The 22,465-nt window shown below is 44.3% G+C and overlaps 1 protein-coding gene across 1 annotated transcript in view; it reads left to right on the forward strand.

Moving 5' to 3' along the window:
• The window catches only part of LOC117236786, a 54,426-nt gene extending 33,322 nt beyond the window's left edge, over positions 1–21,104 (forward strand). The window contains exons 2-8 of the mRNA XM_033500042.1: positions 8,998–9,133; positions 11,735–11,930; positions 12,810–13,020; positions 14,090–14,414; positions 15,260–15,526; positions 15,640–18,625; positions 18,805–21,104. Of these exons, the coding sequence (XP_033355933.1) occupies positions 8,998–9,133; positions 11,735–11,930; positions 12,810–13,020; positions 14,090–14,414; positions 15,260–15,526; positions 15,640–18,625; positions 18,805–19,146 (4,463 nt within the window). The 3' untranslated portion in view covers positions 19,147–21,104. The remainder of the gene's footprint in view (positions 1–8,997; positions 9,134–11,734; positions 11,931–12,809; positions 13,021–14,089; positions 14,415–15,259; positions 15,527–15,639; positions 18,626–18,804) is intronic.
• Positions 21,105–22,465: the final 1,361 nt, after the last annotated feature.

A 22,465-nucleotide genomic window follows, 5' to 3' on the forward strand; every position in this document is an offset into this window, starting at 1 on the left:
TTTCCAACTCAGCTTCGAGTAAAACCTCTTAACCATGGAAAACACAGCTTCCAAGAACAGCTGACTCTCTTTCGTAACCTTCATCCCGCGACTGTTCCTTCTGGAATCGATCGTACGACCATTCGTCGACCTATTCTTCGCACTGGGAGAGCAAGTGGCTCTCACGGCGAACAACTTCTCGTTCGCTTTCCGTCTGTATACGCTCTAACGAACAAAGACTGAATTATTTTCGTGCGCGGGACGATTTCATGGAAGTGACCCCGCGACGCTAGGACGGCGAAACGCTCTCTCGGGGTCCCTTCGTATTTAGGTCGCAAGCGACGCTCTCTCCTCTGCCCCGTGGCGAACCGTGCGACGTTGGATATGAGCCTTGTTCCAAATTTAGTGCCGGGCATGATCTCGAAAGGCTTCCACCCTCTCTTCCCCATCCTCCCGTCTCGTCGCCATAGCCCGGTTTCGCACATTACTTCTCGACTCGGAGGTTTTTGGCGCTCGTGAAAGATTCCGGCAACGGCACATCGCGCTTGTCGGAAGCGTCCTCCATCTCGTATTTGACGTTTGTCGCGTGCATCGCGTACAACATCGGCAGCTCGACGTCTTGCTACTGACGCACAACATTTGGCGAGAAGTTGCTGCAATATTCACCTATATCGCTGCGCTTTATTTATAGCGTTAATTGTCACGCGATAAGGATAATCTTGGCCGAGACTGTCGCTAACGACATGGTTTTTCGTGCGATTACGTGATTCTTCCGGGTACTCTAAAGTAGTTCCTATACGCGAAACTTGCCTCATCCTACGAAACAAGATGATGTCTCGTATGATGCAATCACTGGGTATGACGAATATTCGTATACGCTTCGAGGTGTTAGAATAGTTGAATACCATTTAGTATAATATTATTTGTATATTTCTCAATAGCAACTTCGAGGTGTTAAAACGGCGGATGAATATTTTTCCATGCAAAATATTACGTTACACAGAGGCAACTTTCGTTCTGTAAGAGCCCCTTAAGGTTTTCGAGTGACGTTGATTGTTCGATCAGGTTTGGAAATCTTAAAGATGGATTCTGATGTTTGTGATTCATATGTACGTCTGTAAACGTTGTAGATTAACAACGCTGTTTCGAAGAAACTGTACTATGAATGACATCACTCGATATAGAAATCGATTACCGACAGCTGCGCGAGTTCCCTCGCACTTTCTTATCAGATACGATTTTTTTCCCCCTCGGTGAGCACAATCTTGCACGTTTACCAAAGTTTATCAGGCAACTGTTTCACCACGCGATACCCGCGGCGCGAGAAATATCACTCGAACCTAACAGAAGTACGATTGGAGTAGCAGTAAAACTCGGCCTTCGACTATTTTCTCTTGCAAAAGAGAAAAACCGCTCGCATCGTAACAGATATAGCGGATGCAGTAAATATGGGACAGACGTACGACACGATTGACTAATCTGAAATTTATTGTTCTCTCGAAGGTCAGGTGTGTGGGAACGAAAGTGAGCAGGACGATTCGAACGCCCACGAGACGGCCCACACTCTTCCTCGGGGCCCGCGTAATTGGAAGCGTGGCGAGGGCCATCGATCCGCTGCCGTTCCACTCCGAAACACTCGCGCGTTAATTAGCGATTCGAGTGTATCCAGCGGAAAAGAGTAGCTCTTATTGTAGCATGGATCTGCTGGTTGGAACGACCACGATCGATTCGCTTATCTCGCGAGTGGAAGCAATCCAAACCGCTCATGTGCAAACGGAAAGGCCGCTTCCCTATTTTCTTATGCAGTTTCTTTGAGTGGAATGGAATGTACACTACTAGCCAAAAATTCGCACCGTTGAATCATTCACATCCTCTTGCACAAATAGTATTATTAGCGACGTTTTACGGGTTTGCAAATTACAACTCATCAGTGTTGATAAATTATACGTAATAATAGCGGCCAGCTTAGTAATGTGATAAATAAAAGTTTTACGTCCGATGTTTTGAAACCGCAGATCAGCTGACTGTTCCGTTCGATGTAAAATTACAAAATCGTAAAAACTATGCAAGTAGAGTTTATAATTTGCGACACGTTAATTCGTTAATATTATTAGCTAGTAAATTATCGCGCGACAGGACTCGTTCGAAATCATTACTATATAGGTAGCCATAGTAAATAATTTCCTTTGCGTCGATAATTTTTTAACCGAAGTATTTCCTGAAGTAGAGTGCTATTTTTTCTAATTCTTGGATTTTATGAGACACATTCGATGGTATGAAACTTTTGCTAGTGTATATACCGATCGATCGTATCCATTCGTTTGGAACGAAACGAGGAAGCATTCTGAGGGAACGTGCGCAGAAACTACTTGCAGGATGGAATAGACGATCTGGGTCGTGGATAGAAGTCGGTCATACCGATCCTATACCGAAATAGGTGCGAACAATATTCCACACGGTAGACTGATCGTACGAACTCGTCGGCCAGGTCGATCGTACTATCGCGCGATCCAAGGAGTCCGTAGAACACGGATAGACGTGGAAACTGGGTCGCGTTCGACTCGATCGTTGCACGACTCGAGGCCTCTGTCCGCGTCTCGTCGTAGGTCATTCTTCCTTTTTTTTCCTACTTTTCTTGCGCTTCTCGTACATGATTTAATCAGGAAGTAGCTCGGTTATCAGAAGCTTCCCATCAGCTGATACGCGATTAAGGGGATAAAGAGATTATTGGTTAATCAGGCTGGATATCGTGCATATTGACTCTAGGTTTAAGTAATAATTATAGTTTCGTGGAATGTCGGAGCGTGGGAGAATAATTTACTCGAATTTTTCTTATTTCGTTTACCTTCACCCTTTAGATATTACTGCTATGTCCAAGGTAATTATTATAAAATTCATTTCCTTTTAATGCATGTAAAAACGAAGTTTTTAACGATTAATTCCGTTATGTTCCTTGGAACATTTCTGACATAAATGTATTTTTCCATCTAAAATACAAGAGAATAACGAATAGAATTTATTAGAATATAATCTAGAATTGAATATGAAAGTCTCTTTTTCCGTTGAAAGGAGAGCAAAATCGCGGCATAAAAACTGCAGAATCGTAAGAGGATCAAAGCCAAGGGAATCGTGTGTATCTATTAAAAGCTGTTTCTCCTCTCTCCGATTTTCCGCGAATTTGTTCCAAGGAAGACTCTGTTTTTCATTTTCTCGTACATTAAGCACGTTCGACGAACCATTGAAAATATCACGGCGATTTTCTACGGATCGTATCTACAATGTCAAATTTTGAAAACGAACGAGGGGAATTTGCGGAAACGTACGAGCACGCAACAGGCGTCTGCGACTCGTTCCCAAAAGGCGGACTGGTAGGGTTTTCTCCCTCAAAACGTTCGCGTACACTGTACGCGTGCGGTTACGCACAGAATGACTCGGTCGGCCTCGAGGACAATTTCCCGGATTGTCGTATAACTAAGAACAAAGTGAATGGCGGCCGGAACGATCCGCCGCGAAACGCGAGCGACGCGTAATCCAGTTAGCCAAGTCGGTCGACACTCACGAACGCTTAGAAACGTTCGCTCTCGAGTCAGCTGCTGACAATAATTGCGAGCGTTAATTTCGTTCCATTACACATATCATTACCCAGCACTTAAACGCGTCAAAAATAGTCGCGAGAATTGCATCATCTGTCGAATCTTCTCATGCGACGATTCCTCTAACTCTTCTTCGAGATCTTCTGTTTCAAAGAAGCTTTGGGACTCGGATTCTTTGAATTGGATGCCGATAGACTTAGACCTCGATTATAATCGTCACAGTACGTCGATTAACGCAGATCAAAGAAAAATTCGCGATGGTTCCTTGTAAGAGAAACTGGGAAATACGTAAAAATAGAAGATAATGAGAGATTCTTACATTTTTCTTCGGACATTTTGTTCTAAAATTAAATTAAATCAGTATTAACTATTATGTACGAAATAGTTGGTATTGGTAGTAATTACCTCTCTTCAACATTTCCATGACATTTGCGGAATTTAAATTGCTCGAATTTGATAGCGATAGACTTTGATATTTGATAGGAAGGAAGATATTCGTTGATCGATATTTGATAGCGTGGAAATCTGAAAGATTTAGGAGGATATAGAAACAGTGGAATAGTTTTGCTATGTTAGCTGAATCAGCGAAAGAATACGTGGTTAAAGTCGTACATTCCTACCAGGAGATACACGTGATAGAATAAAATCTCGTGAACCGTCACGCACGACGTATCGAAGGACGCAAGTGATATATACAGTCTCGTTATTGCGAATAATAACGTTGCGGAAATACGACCAATTAACTGGCACTCGGAATAATCAAGTGGGAGTACCGACTTTATTCGCTGACCATAGTCTATTCGCGTATTTCGACTGCATCGATTCGAATATTCGTTTATGTATTATCCGTATCCTAAATTCTATTACGTTCATTTCAATTATTCTCTTTGACATTACGCGAACTGTTCTTTAAATAATATTAAAAAGTATAATGAGTAAGAGAGAGAAAGAGATTTAACATTTTTCAAATAACGTTCGTGTCTGCCAAGAGGTAGATAGAAGGCGCATCATTCAAACAAATTATCGCCGTGTTGTGCGGATGTTACGTAAATATTTAATTGTGCAAAGAATAGCTCGCCAACCATGCGACTGCATATTTCTCAAACGGTTATTTGCTACGTCTACCTTTTCAATGAATCCTTCCATATGATAAGATCAACGGTATATCAACATTCTCATTACGAGCCGATCTTTCGCCGATTCAATTAACGTGTTTTCCATCGAACTGCATACGCGAGCCGAGCTTTCTCATCCGGTCAGCCGAATTAATCGATTAGCGGCGAAAGCTTTCCTCCGAATTAATTGCAAGACGGTTGATTCGAAGAGGAACCCGTCGTTTAGCAGTTAAACGTTGCCGGACGCGTGCCGTCGTCGGTCAACTCGTCCGCGTGTAATTGAAGACTAATTGGAAAGCGGAATGCTCTGGTAATTTACCGTTTATCCGAGACGAGCGATACGTCAGCTATCTAAGTTCGCGCACGCACGCGTCCTCTATCCAACGTCTCTATTTTTTTCCTCTTCTTCTCTTTGTAGATTCACCCGTGCACACAGTGCCCACTGCACACCCGTGTGCTCTAGTTCTACAAAGGAGAGGATTTCTTTCGGTGTGTGCTTCGAACGCGAATAGTTGCCGGTTCGGGGTCGAACGGTCGTTCGGGCAATCGTAGTAAGTTGCCTTCGGGATTTAGGTCAAACTACGCCCAGAAGCGAATTCCCTGCAATTCCTGGTACCTTGAACCCGTCCGCTGCCTCGTAAAACAATTCGCGCGCACCTCCGTGGAATAGTTGGTTGTTCGTTCGTTAGTCGATTCGTTTGGTTATGTCGTTTGCCTTTCGTGACGCGATTAACCAACCGTCCTTACGTTTTTTGTCGAACCTTCTCAAACGAACGGAACGAAGGCTGGCTTCGTGCCTGCAAGCTAGAGAAAGCGTCCAGTATGCAAAGTTCCCAACGTGGTCCGCAACGAGGTTACGAGCCTTGCTCGCGTCTCGAGCCTGCCGGCGCAGCGGCTAATCCATTCGGAAGACTCGCTTCTCGCCAGTCAGCTTCAAAATCAATTATCGAAACTTCGTTTTGACGGCCGTCGAGTGGCTAGACGTTACTTATAATAGCACTGTCAATCATCTGGCAAAATTTTTCGCGTATTATTCCACCGATCGATATTGCACGTTTCGCTGTTAGTTCTGACGACAAGAAGCTTGGCAAAAGGATCGCCTCGAGCGGACGTAGTCGCGCGATCGCGCGACCCTGTTCGTCTACATTCGCGGAGGCGTAGTTGACATTCAGGTTAGCCGTCACGGCGCGTTCGAATTATTCCCAAGGAGCTTTGGCGACACTGTGTGTGCAGACGATTGCGAAGTGCGTTGCTTCGAGCGATTTAGTATCCGCGATCATTGATGGAACCGGTGACAACTCGATAAAGTAACGAGATTTTGACGTCAGTCGAGAGCATCACAGCGCTTGAGTTCGCTCGCCAAGCTGAATCGCTTAGTTCTTAACGGCGCGGTGCTTCGATTGCAAACGATCGATCATGATCTGTAGATAAATAAAACTCTCCTTATTCTTTCGAAACGCGTGTATCCTTGCAGCGCGACAATCGAGGAATATTTCTGGAGGAACATTGAAATCGCTAACGAGCAAATAATTGTGCCGGCAACGTTGTGCATGTAAAAGAATCGTTATCACGCGGATAGATAAGATACATCGAAAGTGAATTAAGCGTCGAATCGTTCTTCCTTTCGAGTCTTATGCAAATGTCAGCCTCTTAACGATTTTTAAACTCTACAGATATCGTTCTCTAGTTTACACTTTCACCTTGTTGCAATTCTCGCTACAAATTACCGGTTATTAAATTCCTAATAGCATTAATTAACGGGAACAAGAGTTTAACGATTGTAAGAACGCGTGCTCGTGGATCGTTCCGCACGACGGTCACGTAGGGAAAAGAAGTAAAAGCGGAAGACTATTTTCCATTTGTTAATCGGCGTTCAACTTCGCGGAATAACGCTTCCATTCGCGTTCTAGACGAGAGCGTTCGACACTTTACGTAAGTGGCGCTGGACAGTTACGAAACGGCCATTAAACTTCGCTTAGTTCCACGCGTTCCTTCCTAAACAAATCAATGCAATTTATCCCCTTGGCGGGTAAAATGGTCGGAAGCCGCTATAGGCCGGGGCATAATTTCACTGGCGAACCCGCGCAGGACCGGTTACCGATCGTGACTGTTTCGTAAGACACACCTGCGAATCATTATCCCTCGCCTACCTTGGCTTTCCCCGGCAATAAAGCGATTCCATTTGGCCGCGCGAAATAGCCAAATCTCTTTCTTTCTTTCTCGTCGCCGCTCGTCAATGTTATATCGGAGAACGCTCGTTTCTACGTCGACGCTGATCCAAGTATTTCATAACACGACCTATGGCTATTCGCGCTCCTTTAACGCTATTATTAATTTACTATATGCATATATATGATTGGGGTTATTAGCGAAATTTTGTACCAGTACAAATAGATTCTGTTGTAAGATAGTAACGATAATAAAACAAATAAGATTTTATAAGTGGATTTTATAAATGGCAAGTCACTCGATTATGCTATTTTCTAAAATCGTAAGATCGTAGAAGGCAAGATTACGAACAGTTTATTACTTTCTCGGAAATTTATGAGATCCAATATGTAATTCAATTTATTAATATTATTAGTTGATAAATTATCGTGCTGGCATCAGTGTCGTATCAGTCCAATCTGTGACGAAACTTACAATGCTGGTCAAAAGAACGTTCAATGTTTATGCTTGCGTGTATGATAACGATCATCTTCGAACGAATCTTTAAACAAATTCCTGTCGTTTATATTATTGTTCTTGCCTAATACGATTCGATTTTGTAGAATCAAGGTGCATTCTAGTATCGTTCGTCGTCTTAAATTTTCTTTCGATCGTGTCAATCGCAATGCTTGCAAGATGTCAGAATCTCTCTTTTAAAAACCTACCTACGGAAACCTCGATTTTCGACAATTATTATGGCACCTTGATTAAAGTGCCTGTTTCGCAACTCGACGGAATATTTTCCCTCGAACCCTTTCGCATGGGGCAAATCTGTCTGTGCAAAATAAACGTGTACGTACAGTCCTTTGTTAGGAACGGATGGAGAAGCATCAAGAAAGAATGTGCTCCCATTCTCCTCTGAATAAACATTTTCCATTTTCTGGTAAACTCGGCTTGGCTGGCGGGGCTGAAAATAGCAACGGAAGCAACGACCGCGGCTTCGACGCCTCGACACCGATGTACAGGGTGGAACGTGCGAATGTCGACCGCAGGAAAATCGTCTAGGGGTGAATTCGGGATATTTGAAATAAAGTTCCAGCTACGCTCGACCTTGTCTTCTCGAGTTCTCCTCGATAATTTATCGGGCATCAGCGAACATATTTGCGAAAGATACTCGAGATTTGTCACCATCGATCTCCGCAAATCCTGTATTTTCTGAGTCATCTCGTTCCTCGACTCTCGAGGAAGCACGTTCGAATTACTTTTCACGCGAGAACCTGTAATACAATTTAATTGGAGTCGAACGAAAGTGGCTTTATACGCGGTGAGCTGACTTACTCTACATATAGATATATGTGCAGAAAACCGAGCATGTAGGTCCGATAAAAGCTTGTAATATAGATGGACTTGTCAAGGTCGTTGCAAGGTTAGTCGCGATACCATGACCTCTGACTTCTTCCTGTCAGAGGGACTGAAATCGCAACGTATTTATCATCGAATCAGTTTTTCCGATATTTCGGTGACCTTAGAGTTGCCTTGACACCGCGACCTACTTCGTTTTTTCTCCTCTGGATCTCCGCTCGAATTTGAATTCCACGAGTTCGGTTACGCTAATAGAACACCTTGGACGAACGTTGCGTACCAGCGTTACGAGTGTTGGTCCCATACGTCGAGCAATTTTTCTTATTTCTATCAAGTGTCACACCCAATATATCTTCGAATAAACGGCCCACCGTCGCTGGCGCCGGTGCTCTCGCGGAGCATGAATAATAGCGCGCAGTTTTAGTGGTCGTCCGAATCGCGTGGGATATTTCAGTGTGTAAGAAAACAGCTCGCTCGAAACCAACGCACGAGCGTAAGAAGGAAAAAAGAGGGAGAAGATGGAATCGAAAATCTTATTCTCGTGAGAAACGTAAAATCGTTGACCCGGTCGCGTGCAAGCTCTTTCCACGGCTATACAGTATGAAATTTTCAAAAACACTTGGCAACGCCCGTTGAATAAAAGACGCGGCAGCGTTATCATGGACGTCGATCGATTTCCCACGCGCGAGACTTGCCAAGGAGGAACGGTGTGTCGCGCCCTCCGCCTCCTTTTCCTTGTGTGTTCTTTCTTGTGTATGTATTCGGAACATCTGAAAACGACTGGCGTTTTATTGTTACAGTGGTCTACTGCGACTACACCGCTTCTGGAAGGTCGCTGCAATTTCTCGAAGAGTACATTGCGAAGGAGGTGCTGCCATATTTGGGCGACACCCGGGCGTCCACGTCCATCTGCAGCCTTCAGTCTTCTCTGTTCAGGTAAGACGATCGAGAGACGCCCTCTCCTTTCCATGTTCTCCCTCCATATTTTCTCTCTCTCTTTCTCTTGGTATATACAGGGTGGTTGGTAACTGGTGGTACAAGCGGAAAGGGGGTGATTCTACGCGAAAAAAGAAGTCGAAAATATAGAATACAAATTTTTTTTTTTTTTTAATTTTTCCATCGAGACAACGATCTACAGTGAGATCCGTTATAACGTACCGCACGCGTACCGAGCGAAAATTCAAAGTCGATTTTCTCGAAAACAAAGCCTCAAACGAAAAATTTTTATTCTATATTTTCGACTTCTTTTTTCGCATAGAATCACCCCCTTTCCGCTTGTACCACCAGTTACCAACCACCCTGTATATATATATATATATATCTATGCTATCAGCGTGTGACTGGACCACCGAATGATCACGATAACGATCGAGGTCGCGGCGAGAAGCACGCGCACGCATTTATACACGGTCGACGATTATCGAGCGCGACACATCCGCGTTCACCAGCTGCCGCTTCCCAGAACCAATTCCAGTTACTGGTCAGCCTATTAATCGAGATATTGTAGCTATTCGCGGACCAACACGATCCGTCGTCCGTTCAATCGTTCGTCCTGTTGTTCGTACGCGACCGTTGTGTACTTACGTACGTCGCGGATCGCATCGTTAGAAAGTATCCGAGCATGCGCTATGAATTTGTAATCGTCGATTTCCTACGCGAAATTAGCATATCGTACCGCGTGCAACGTACGATTCCGGTTGACGTACCGTTTCTGCGGTAAACGAGACTCGTTTTCTGCGCCACTCGACCGTACACGAGCCTTTCTATTTCTCCGCCGACCCGTACAATTTCGCCTCCATTCCACGCATTCCGCTCGCGACACGTTTCGTATCATATCTCAGGTTCATAGTCGATCATAGCCGCCGATAATTGTCCGTTTACTCGCTGTTGGCATAGTTTTCGATCGAAAAGGTTGTCCCGCGCGAAGCGACCCCGTTATCCCTAAATCTTACGCGGTCGAACGTGTAGGGGTGGTTCCGCACAGCGTCCCATTCCCTGGCGCTCATGTCCCAGATCAATATCCCCACCGAGTCGATTCCCGACCGCTTACCGGCTGTCCAACTGCACCACCAAGCCAGTCACGACAATAACGCGTCTTTTTCGTCACGCGACTTTTATATGGTTACATCCGAATCGCGTTTCTCACGTAAACCGGAGATAAGCGAGAGGTCAGAGGGAAAGTGGTACGAGCGAGAATGTTTGTGATTTGGGAAAATTGTGGCGAAAGTTGAACTTTGGTAGAGAGAAATCATACGTATGGTTCGGAATATTAACGTGAATACTACCGGAATGATTTAAACGACTAGTTGGTATCGTTTTTTTATTAATTCTATAAATTTATAATACTCCTTCATTTGCAAAGTGTATGGATAAAAATTTGCTTCCCCCTGCAATTTTTACGTATTTCTTTATACCAATACTTTTATTTAAGTTCCTTCGATACAAGTTTTATACTCTGCTGGTTCTCGGCAGTTGTAGCGCTAAAACGCTAACAAAATCTACCAGAAGGATACTGATATTCTTGGAGAAAAATGTACTTGTACCATTTTTCCACCCATCCCTTCAAATCTTTTGTTTAAACGAGTGAAGCAGCTTCAGAAACAGAGTAACGCAAATGTGATTCGCCGTTATCCAATGTACACGTAACAAGCGGTAAAAGTATGAACGATACGTTGCGCAATACAACCCTGACGTGGTTATGGACGGGTGCTTTTCGGTTAGGCGAATAAACATTGCACCTTTTACTAAGATCTAAATAATTCATTAACTAAAGCTTATTCCTTGAGCATCGCGGCTATCGTTTGCTACATTAAGAAACATATAACGTAATTTACTTGCACGTCACGGGTAACGGGCACTGACATTCTTCGTGTCGAGACTCGTGATCGTATTCCTAACGATTGTCGGCTATCCTTTTGCTCCGATTCAGGTGTTATATTTTTTAGGGGTTGTATATGGTGCTGGCAAAGGCATCCGTAGCTTCATCTTTCCACCCGCTGGCGTGTTTTTGTCTAGAGTAGACGCGCGTGTAGATTTCCGCGTTCAAATAGCACGTGGAGTCAGAGTATCATCGTGGCAGATGTTACTACCACGCGTGTTTTCCAAGCCACGATATTTTTGCCAACCATAATTCTATCTAAACCTATCGAGAGAACTTCGTATAAACGAATTTCACGTAGCGAAAGTCCATCGTTTTTTCCTACCGCTCGTGACATCCTACGCGTATATCGCGATCTCTCGTTCAGACAAATGAACTTAATCGGCAGAAATTCGTGTATCTGATTAAAATTTCGTTGCCATAGAAATGGACTTGGAAGAAGCATGTTTTCCTATAGCGATCGTAAGCTTCGTCCTACTTGCGTTTCTCTGTTCGAGGCGACCTCAACGATCGCCAATGAAACTCGAGATCTCGAGACGTTCTTGAGAAACGCGAACGAGCATCGTTTGTTCTCGATTCGACAAACAGCAGCGACTTTACGATCGTTAATAGCCACGGGAGGACGAATCGATGTATCCTGACGGCAAGGATCTTTACAGACACGAAGCCAGAGACATTGTCCGACATGCGGTGGGAGCTGGCGAGCAGGATGCTGTGCTGTTCACGGGTCAAGGCACGGCGGCTGCCCTTCGTACGCTTTTGCGACACCTCGATGTCTCCAAATCCACCGTGGTGTTCGTGGGACCGTTCGAGCATCACGCGAATCTCCGGCCTTGGCGTGAGCATGGCGTCAGGGTAAGCAGACGATACGATATTTTGAAAACAGCGAATCGAAAGTATTCTCGTCGATGAAAACGTTTGATGCGTTTCAATGTAAACGTAAATGTTGTGAAAGACATTGAGAGTTCCACTGAGGATATTTTTGAGTCATCATTCCTTCCTGTTTTCGAACAATCTCCTTGTTACTGAATTATAAGATATTAAGTAGCTGGAAATGAGTTAACCTTTTAATGGCATGATTTTGAATAATTTGTTTATTTCCTCTCTCAGTAGGGAATAAGTAAATCTATTTCGAGCCGGCTGTTGAGAATTTAATAATCGATACGTTCCTGGAATAGGCGTAGTATTTAAAAGTAAGAAGAAGTTTCTACGGTGATAAGTTCTGGTACGCCTTTGTTCGGAGCGAAGAGAAGTCTTCGGAATGCGCCTTTTGAGCGAAACTCGTGGGGAAACTTCGAAGAGTCTTTGACACTTCGCAGAACACGAATGCGTGATACATGTTATTCCGGAACTAAGCCATTTGCAATTCTTTCCTTTGAAGCGACTCCAACTCGCCAGGCATCGCTATAAAATTCTCGGTATAAATAAAATACGATCTTTTGTCCGCCTTACTGACGCAAAAGTGTTTCTCAAACGCGTATCGTTAATCGTTTTTAAATTGCTAGAACGTTCAACAAGTCATCGAAGAACATAGAATATTCAGAAATAGAGATTATACTGCAAGTGTAATCGTGCGTTCGCGTGAGCAAGTACCGACTTAGGATCGATAACATCGTACGGCAAAAGTGGAAACCGTGAAAGTAGAACGCTAAAAATAGGGCTGAGAGTATGCAAGTAGAATAATACTTCATAATAGAATAATATTTGTTCGTAACATTAAAACGATTATCGTAGATAGTACGAGTGTCCGAGACTCGAGAAGGTTTCTTGGATCTGAACGATCTCGAGCGGAGCCTGATCAAAGTTCGAAGCGAAGGTGTTACGCAAATGATCGGATGCTTCAGCGCTGCCAGTTGCATAACCGGGGTTTTGGCAGATGACGTCGCCACGACCCTTCTACTGCATCAGTATGGGGCACTTAGCGTCTGGGATTACACCACAACAGGTAACAATGATGCACGTGGATGTCGATATACGCGTGGAAACAATGAAAGATTCAACGTGACGTAATGTTTGCACCCTTTTCTGACAAAAGTATATTATCACGATCATTCGATCCTGATCGATCGGGCACGCGTATTGTCAGTCGCATAAAAATTGTTATCTCCGTATCGTATGAAATTTCTTTCTTCTTTTGTTACCTGAAATAGAACAATGTCGTTGTAAATGTCATTTCAACATAATAGAAGATAGGAGAAAAATTGTATGATTCCGTTGGAAGTTTGATCTATAGAAAGATAAGGGAAATGTAGAGATTTGTTTGTACGCGGTGCTTGAGGATTGATTTTTAGAGAAGACGAATGCAACTTGAGTTGGAAATGCGATTACGCATGTAAGTAGAAAGTGACGGTGACGATCAGATTGAAGTCGTTATCCGTTGAAGAGTCTGGTATTTATCTGGTTGTAATCAATGAAACTAGTAATTACCGGATGACGATCACTTACGGATACCGTGATCTTTAAAGTGGCAGACGTAGGAACAATACAGTTTTTCGCAGATAAAAGAGATGTTAAATACCTTGTTCTACAAAAGGATATGTAAACGCTAGAGCGACTAATCGCCTCAGTTTATCGCCATTAACGAATTGATAAGAGCTATTATCGTCATCAACGAGTATAATTATTCGCAATTTTTCGATTTTAAAGAAACTATTTTAAAGAACGGCGAGTGTGTTTGCGTGTCTCCGTTCGAAATAATTTTCTTATTGTTATTAATGTATAGAAGGAATATACACAGTTGCTACAAAGTATTATTCCAATGAAACGTAGAACTTGTTGAAAACCTGTTTCGTTGAAAAACAAGTAAAAATAAAAGGGTACGCGCAGATCGTTTTTACGACCACTGTATTAAATCGATAGAAATTTTTATATCTCTAGTGTTGATCAATATTATACTTCATAGTATTATGATTTTTTCATAGACGATAGTTAAAAAGTGATCGAACGAATTTGCTGTAAAAGCTTAAAGTAGCATTTATAGAAACGTATATTCTAGAAATACATCTATTTTTCAGCCCCGTACATTCAAATCGATATGAATCCACATCTGCCCGGCGTCGGGGAGACGACCGTGTACAAAGACGCGATTATTTTCGCCGGGCACAAGTTCATCGGTGGAGTTCAATCCCCTGGCGTGCTCGTGACCAAACGGTCCCTGTTGAAAGATAAAATTGCCACGGAGGACATGCGGGACTCTCATCACTATCACCGGGATCCGGAACTCTGCGAGGAGAGTGGCACCGCGGGTGTCGTCGAGACCATCAGATGCGGACTCGCTGTGCAACTGAAAGAGAACGTCACGCCGCGAGCGATCGTCACTCGTCAAGATAAGATTTCCAGGTACGTTTTTTTACACGTCTGCAACAAAAATGTAACGTGAATTAACAATTTCATTGTTGAAAAGTCGATCAAAATCGACGAATATCGAGCTTGTTATCGTCTAAAAGCAAATCCTCGTACAATCGTAGCAAATCGTACAATCTGGTTACCATTTTCCTTTCATGTTTGGTGAACTTGTTTGTTTCAAATACGATATGTGACACGTGCAGTGTTCGCGAGGAGGAAACGTCGCCGATATCGTGGAAATATTTATAGCCGATTTATACAGCAGAACGGTAGATATCGGGAAGGGGAACGTCTTCAACGCCAGACCTCCTGGAGCTCTGTATTCGACTGAAATCGATTGGCAGTACGAGACTGCTTCCTTGATTGCGAATCGCTGGTGGAAATAACTCGATTATTTCTTTTTTTAAATTTCTACCGGCCGATTCTCGTACATTAAAACGTCGGTTGCTACGGTCGTTACTGGCGATCAGTCTTTAGACTTTGGCATCGATGGTTGGTGATGTGAGAATTAATAGAAACAATTGTAGACTAAATTTGTAGATTAGTAATGTAAAATACTGGATACATAAGAAAGCGGTTAAAAGATGTTCGTAATAAGCGTGTCACGTATAAATGACAGTATTTCGGTGCTGCAGATAAGAAACATGAAATTTGCATGACAATCAGCGAGATAACAAAACCAAATTGCAATGTTCTTGAGCAACCACGCGATATAAAGGAAGGCTGTGATCGACTTTGAACGAAGGACGTCCGCGCACAATGTTTTCGAAGATCATTTCGATCGATGCTGCAAGTGGATTGTATTTGTAAAACATGATCGATGTTTCCTGTTTGTGTAGGCAAGTGTTGGCACACGTACGCACGATTCCGGAACTAATTCTGCTCGGTAGCGGCTCGCAGAATGTTAAGAGGCTGCCGATCTTTTCGTTTATGGTGCGTCATCCGCGGGGCACGTTCCTTCACCACAACTTCGTGTGCGCCGTGTTGAACGACGTGTTCGGTATACAGGCGCGTGGCGGGTGCGCGTGTGCCGGACGTTACGCTCACGATCTGATGGGAATCGACCAGGAACTCGCCAAGGAATACCAGAAGGCGTTGATAGAGGGGTACGAAAGTTGAAAACTTCATTTGGACCGTATCAAATAATTACGGTGCATGACACCGTTAAATAGAACGTACTTGCCTGCGCAATCTAACCGGGTTACCTTATCGTTTCCAGGGAACGGAACACCGAGAACGAAGAAACGAACGCCGAAGGTCTGAGGCCGGGTTTCGCGAAACTCTCCTTCCCTTACTTTATGTCTGAGGCAGAAGTGGCGTTCGTACTGGAGGCACTAAAAATGGTAGCAACGGAAGGTTGGAAATTGCTACCGCAGTACGTGCTCAACTCGGATACGGGTGAATGGCGCCACCACACGAATAGCGTGTTCAAAGAGCGAAAGTGGCTCAGCTCAATCAGATACACAGACGGGAAGATGAACGCTTCCGAGAGACGAGTATCCGGTACTGGTGTACTTCCGCAGAACTACGGCGACTGTTTACAGACAGCGCGCAACATTTTCAACCGGGCTAGGAAAATGGCGCAGAGGTATCCGCTGCAGATAGATCGTAGCTACAACATCGTGTCGGAACGGCTGGAGTCTTTACGATGGTTCATGTTGCCGAGCGAGGCGCAGGATCTCCTTCTGGGTAACTCGCAGAACGTGAAGCAAGACGTGCCTTTCAGTCCGATGCTATCTTGGAACAAGCACAGCCATCACACGCCGACTACAACGCACGACAGCTTGGTCAATTGCCTAGCCTTGGCTAATAGCATCCGTCGACTGAACAGCGACATTCCTCGAGCGGGAAACGCTCCGATCTCGTCGAATTCACCTAGACACAGAAGTCTTCCGGTATTGAGTACAGTCAGGAGAACTCTGTTGAGCGCGGCCGAATTCCAGACTTCTTCGTCCAATCCAGCGAACAGCAACGAAGAGGAACAGACGTCGTCCATTACCACCGTGGTCGATCGAAATACCGAATCAGCCGGCGAGAGGTCACCGGCTACTTGTCCGAGTTCTCCGATGCCCGTGAGGTTCGCGGTTGGCGAAGCGGTCACGGCATCGGCTCTCAGCACGATGTCTCACGCGGGCAGCAGGCCAATTAAAGAGCAAAGAGATTCGATAGACTCCACCAACGCTGGTCGTGCCAGGTGCAACTCTCTCGGTAGCACCAGCGGCGGTGGCAACGATTCGGGGAACCGAAACGTCGCATCGTCCTCGTCCTCGTCCTCCCCAATTCCACTGCTTCCGCTGAGCCCGCAAACCTTGACTAGTCTGGGATTAAGTGGAAATAATGGCAACTCCTCGAAGCACAGACGACATCACTGTAGTTGCAGCAGTCAAACGGATTTGAATTCTCTGGAGCTGGACAGTAGCAGCCCCAGTCATTCGATCTTGTCGTTAAATTGTCATAACCCAACATCGCCTCCGTCTTCGTATTCCTCTGTCTATGATTATACGGAAAGATTCGTAGGGGGAGGTAGGTCGTCACCAGTTTCAGCGAACGGCGGTCAAAAGTCAGAGGACGATCTGAGAGCTTACGTGAAAGAGGTGACGAAGGAATTAGCGACGGAGATTAAGTCAGAGATCCGAGAAGTGATATCCAAGGTCGACGATGCGCTGTCGGAAACGAACACTTCCGAGAACACGCCGCAACATCATTCACGCAATCTAAGCGCCATTAGTCAGTTGTCCGTAGAGGACAAACAGACGAGACACGATTCGTTCACTGCGAGCGATATCGCGGAATATTTGATGGAATTCTCGAAGGAAATGGCTAGCGAGGTGAAGTCAGAGATCAGATGTATGGTTAATGCCGTGGACGGTTTGCATAGACACTCTCCGGATGCTTCGGCTTCGGATGTGTCGTCGAATGGTTGCGGCTCGCCGGATAGAGGGAGGATCGTTCAATCTTCCTCATCGCCCAGAATGTCGAGCGCCAGACGAAGCGGACCAATAGAGATCTCTGGGAAGATCGGAGAACTGACTCAACAGGAAAGCAAAATGTCCAGCGAGTGTTCTTCGGACGAGACGGTAATTTACGTGATGAAGCCAGCTGAGAACGAACAGATGGTTCGCAATCAATCGAAAACCGACGACGAAGAAGTGGTACACGACTTGGATGACGATTTAAACGACGACGATTCTCAAGAACGCGGTGGTTTGGAGATCGGAGACGCGCGAAAGATTCTTCCCAAAATTTATTCCGCCGTGAATTCCGTTAGTTCCCAAGACAGTGGTATCAATTTATCTTTCCACGAGAGCGACAAGTCTTTAGATTCGGTTGATTTAAAGCGTAGCAGCAGCGCAGAGTCCAATTCGACCAACAGTTACGGTCGCAAACCAAGAGCAAGTTCGATGACCGCGTTATCCAATAAATCAAGTTGCAAGCAACAAGTCCGTCAAAACGATGACTTTTCTGAAGACGAGGAATGTTCGAGCGACCTGAAGGAGGAAGAAGATGGAGACCAGGGAGCGACATTTGACTCGAAGGGCGGGAACACCGAACTGTCCCGAGTTCAGTGGCATTGTCCGCCAAAGAACATTTGGAAACCAGCTGTCGAGGCAATGCAAGAGTTCGATATGATTCGAGACAACGATAGAGTGCTGGTCTGCTTGTCGACTAACGGCAAGAGTTCCTTGTCCTTGTTACACACGTTGCACCAGTACCGATTCTACGTAAGATCAAAGGGCGTGGACTTTGAGATCGGAGCAGCCACGGTGGACGCAAACAGATTCGATCCTCTGGAACTAATGAGTTATCTGAAGGCTCTGGACGTTCCTTACTTCTACGAAGAACAGAGCAGCGAATTCAAGTGCAGCAGCGGTGACAATCAGCCTGAAGAAGAAGCTGTGGACGCCAGTGGAGCGTGCAGCTTCTGCAACCGAGAGATCAGGTCGCAGTTATACGCGATCGCCAAGCGGCATAAATACAACGTGCTGGCTGTTGGCCAGCACTTGGATGATCTTACCGAGAGTTTCTTCGTCTCGGTGTTTCACGGTGGCAAGCTGAAAACCATGAAAGCGCATTATTACATACGACGTCAGGATCTCAGGGTCGTACGACCATTCGTATACACCCGAGAAAAAGCGTTGAGACAGTTCGTCGATAGTAAGAAGCTGTTGGTTTCACGGGAAATCAGGTCAACTGACCTTCCCGAGGTGAGCTTCTCCTACAGTTTATTTATATCTTTGATTGTTCGTCGTAGCGTATCTCTTTGCTCGTCCTTTAATTAAACGCGATCGATAATTCTCACGTACTTTCCCCTCGATGATTTCGTTCTTGACCCGTTCCGATTAGAACATCCACTTCAACTATGCGCTTTTCGGTTTTGTTACAGAGACAGAAACAAAGCAAGGAGCTAATCCTGCAACAGGAACGCGCCTATCCTCGACTTTACTGGTCCTTGAGGACCGCCTTGCGACCTTTGATCGACGCCCATGGCCAGCAACTCGATCTCGATCTCGCATCTCCCGTGGGAAACAACGGGGGCAACAATTCTGGCGGATCCAGTTGCAGTTCGTCCGCCAGCAGCGTGGGCAATGCACCCACTACTGGTGTTAACAATCAACAGAAGAGACAGCGAAGAGCGAAGACAAATTCTGTCTCGGTAGCTACGATTCAGTACAAGGCACAGGAGCATGATGACAATGACGAGACCGACGAAGAACCGGTCCTTTGAGGGAGACCCGTCGCGAGATGGGATTTCAATCGTGCTTCTATCTCATCCTCGCATCACCGTCGAAAACCACCGTTATCGGCATTCTCCATAGTTAGGAGGAGGCGGCTACGTTTTGCCAGCGCCGCCGCTACCGCGAAAATTCAAGATCCTGAGGGAGAATGCTAAGATCGATGTTTCATTAAACGAAATCGATCGTGCGAGAGAGGGAAAGATCGCGACGAATGGATCGATGATGAGATACATATTTATATATAGCTGTACGAGAACGTACTCGGTCTTTCGGACTATGTTTGCTAGGCTACTATTCTGCCAGTAGCGATCGTTCGATCGTTTTCTTGTTTTCAAATGATCAACGCGTAGACCAGAGGGTTTTCGAAGTTCGTTTGGTGACCCTCTGTTTGTCCAAGTCTCTTGCGATTTGTCGAAGCTTCGTTAAGATTCCGTGAATATGTTTGCGATTCTGTACTTCGATACGAAGTTGCTGTAACGGTTATGATTTGACGTAGCGTCGTGAAGCGTTTTGATTTTCGCACGAGCGGTCTCACGGGATGTCGATGCACGAAAGTAGGACATTCGCTCGAACAATGAGCGCAACGACGGGTCGAATATTTCCTTTTCCTTCGTGTTCTCGGAAGAAATGGTTGTCAAAGTCTGAGAACGATCGTGGAAACCGTCGTCGCGGATCGTTAGATATGTAACGACATAAATTGCTTCGTAAGCTACTTAAGGAAAACGTTGTGTGCGTTTAAATGTTACTTACGTAAGGACACTTAGCGTTTAATAACCACCAACATGTTGAGACTTCGGTTGTACTTTTCAAGTTCAGAGCACGCGATGGCGATTCCAGAGTCTTGTCTTGTTGAAGCAACATTCGAAGATGCATGGATCTGGATAATGGAAAATGGAACTGACGTTGAAAGAAACAAAGATAAAAGTACGAAAAGAAGAAAATAAATACAATTGGATTCAAGTGCATGACTGTACGATCTGTATAATTGGATGGTATTAGGTAAACGAGAGTAACTCGAATGACTCGAGAAGAGCCAAAACCTCGACTGCTCAAGGGACCGCATTGTTAAAGTTAAACGAAGGACGCTTGATTTTTTATATAATTACGATTTGATAAACCAACGAGCCTCGTGTCTCGCACCGGTGAACGATTAGAGTTAGTTGCTTATGATACGAACATTTTTGTAAAATCGTGTCCGCGATCACTGTCGAGACGAGCCTCTTTTTTCGAGCATTTTTTGATGATCGAACGCGATTCTTCGCACGGTGTCTTTCAATAGGAGAGAGAACGTAAGTGGATTTTAAATAAGGATAAGGATACAGGGATTTTTTTATCGTTTGGAATCGATAGGACGTTCATTTTTTTGCGGTCAAGAAAAATGTCGTCCTTGACGATTCGGGAACAAATTGAACGGTGGGAAGAGCAAAAGAATCGAGAAGGAAAACGCGCTTGTTCGATCTTGCAAACATGCGCAGACCAATCGACGATGTGTATTTCTCAACTTGATCTGTTTTTTCGCTCCATGTGAACGTTTATCGTACTCGGATTACGTAAAGTCGGTCAGAGGATTTGAGTAGTGAAGGTTTTGACAAATTCTCAGCCGTATCGCGTTGTATTTCGATAGCACGCACACAAAACTTGACGCCTAGCCGCGTATATTCGTAAACATATACGTGTACATACATATATTGCTTCTGTGACGAGTAAACCGAAGAAACATGGTATATATATACACATATATATATACACATATACATATATACATATATACATATACGAATCATTAAACGAAAGCTTTTTCCTCTTAACTGGTAAAATATACGTACTACATCTATACATATATATCATGTATGTCGCCTTGTTCGAAATCATTGGCGGAATCATATTTTTCGAATATTGTATAGCCGTTTTTTTTTCGTCGGTGAACAAAAAAGAAAATAAAAAAAAAGGATACACGTAAGAAACGTCAAATTATTCGCGAAAGAAAAAGTTACGACGATCGCATGATATCTTTCATTCTTCTCGATTTACCGTGGCCGAGCGGGCGTACTATTTTCGGATTATATTTGCCGGAAGTAAGGCGTTCGCCAACCGTGTTCGGTCCAACGGACTGGGATTCGTGTAACGAGGATATATTCCAGCCATTCTAGATTATATTAGTAGACCGAGAAGCGAAAACCAGTTAACGGTCAAAGCAGGATGGCATAGTGAAACTTAAAAATTTAAAACAGCCGTACGGACGCTCGTGGCCTCGATCTCGTCGCGATCGTCGCGGCAGTTGGCGTCGATGGTTCGATGATCGAAATATCCTTCGGCTCGATACTTAACGAACTCGTTTTACGTTTTCGTTTCGTTTTATGTTTGACAGCTGTGTATGCTCGCTATCGTTAGGATTTAATTAAGGAAGCGTAAGGTTCCGTACGTACGTAGGCCGCATGTAAAACACACACTGTAAAACGTAGATACTTCTGGTACGTACGTTTCGCGTCGTACCGATTCTTCCTAACGAGCCCGTTCATCCGTTTACGGGACGGAGAATGTGTCGGTGTTAGATACGGAACACCATAGAGGCAGAAACAACATTTAACGGGAAGAAAAACACGTGAAATATGAAAGAACGGAAGTCTCGATCTATATGGATTTTCGCGGATAGATATTACCATATTTTCCGAGGGTTACGAGAGGACGTTGTTACTGTAAAGATATGTAAGTTTATTTATCGCTAATAAAAATGAACGTTTAAGAAAAATTACGTGGCTACCAGTGGATATATGTATTCGTGTTCAATTTCCGTGTACCTTGCTCCTTCTACAGCCACTTCTTTCTTCCTCCTTTTGATGAAATGAAAGCGATCCATATTCATCCTTGTTTTCGTGATTCGCCCTATCTTCTGGTTAATCCTATATGAATCTTTCAATGTTAAATGAATTACAGTGAGTTATATCAATCAGAAGCTAACAAGCGATCCTGGTATAACTTTTAAATTCTACTTTAGTGATCCATTCTTATCAAAGAACACGTTGTTTAGTTGACTCATACCTTATACCTTTTACACGCGTCTTTTACTTTCTTCCAATGAATTCAATTTGTCTCTCGATTAATAGGATTCTCTAAAATTTTACGAGACTCGTAAAAATCGTAGTCCATTAGTCTCGCGTGAACCACGACGTGAATTAAATCACATACATCAATTGAACGCTAGCAGCTAACCATAGTGTAACACTTTTGCTTTCTACGCTGATATCTATTTTTATCAGATGTCTTCTTTTCTCAGTGGAAGGGAGTAGTAAAGAAAATTGACACAGCAAG

The sequence above is a fragment of the Bombus vosnesenskii genome, unplaced genomic scaffold (assembly GCF_011952255.1).
Source record: "Bombus vosnesenskii isolate JDL3184/JDL3185 unplaced genomic scaffold, Bvos_JDL3184-5_v1.1 scf7180000013352, whole genome shotgun sequence".
NCBI lineage: Eukaryota > Metazoa > Arthropoda > Insecta > Hymenoptera > Apidae > Bombus > Bombus vosnesenskii.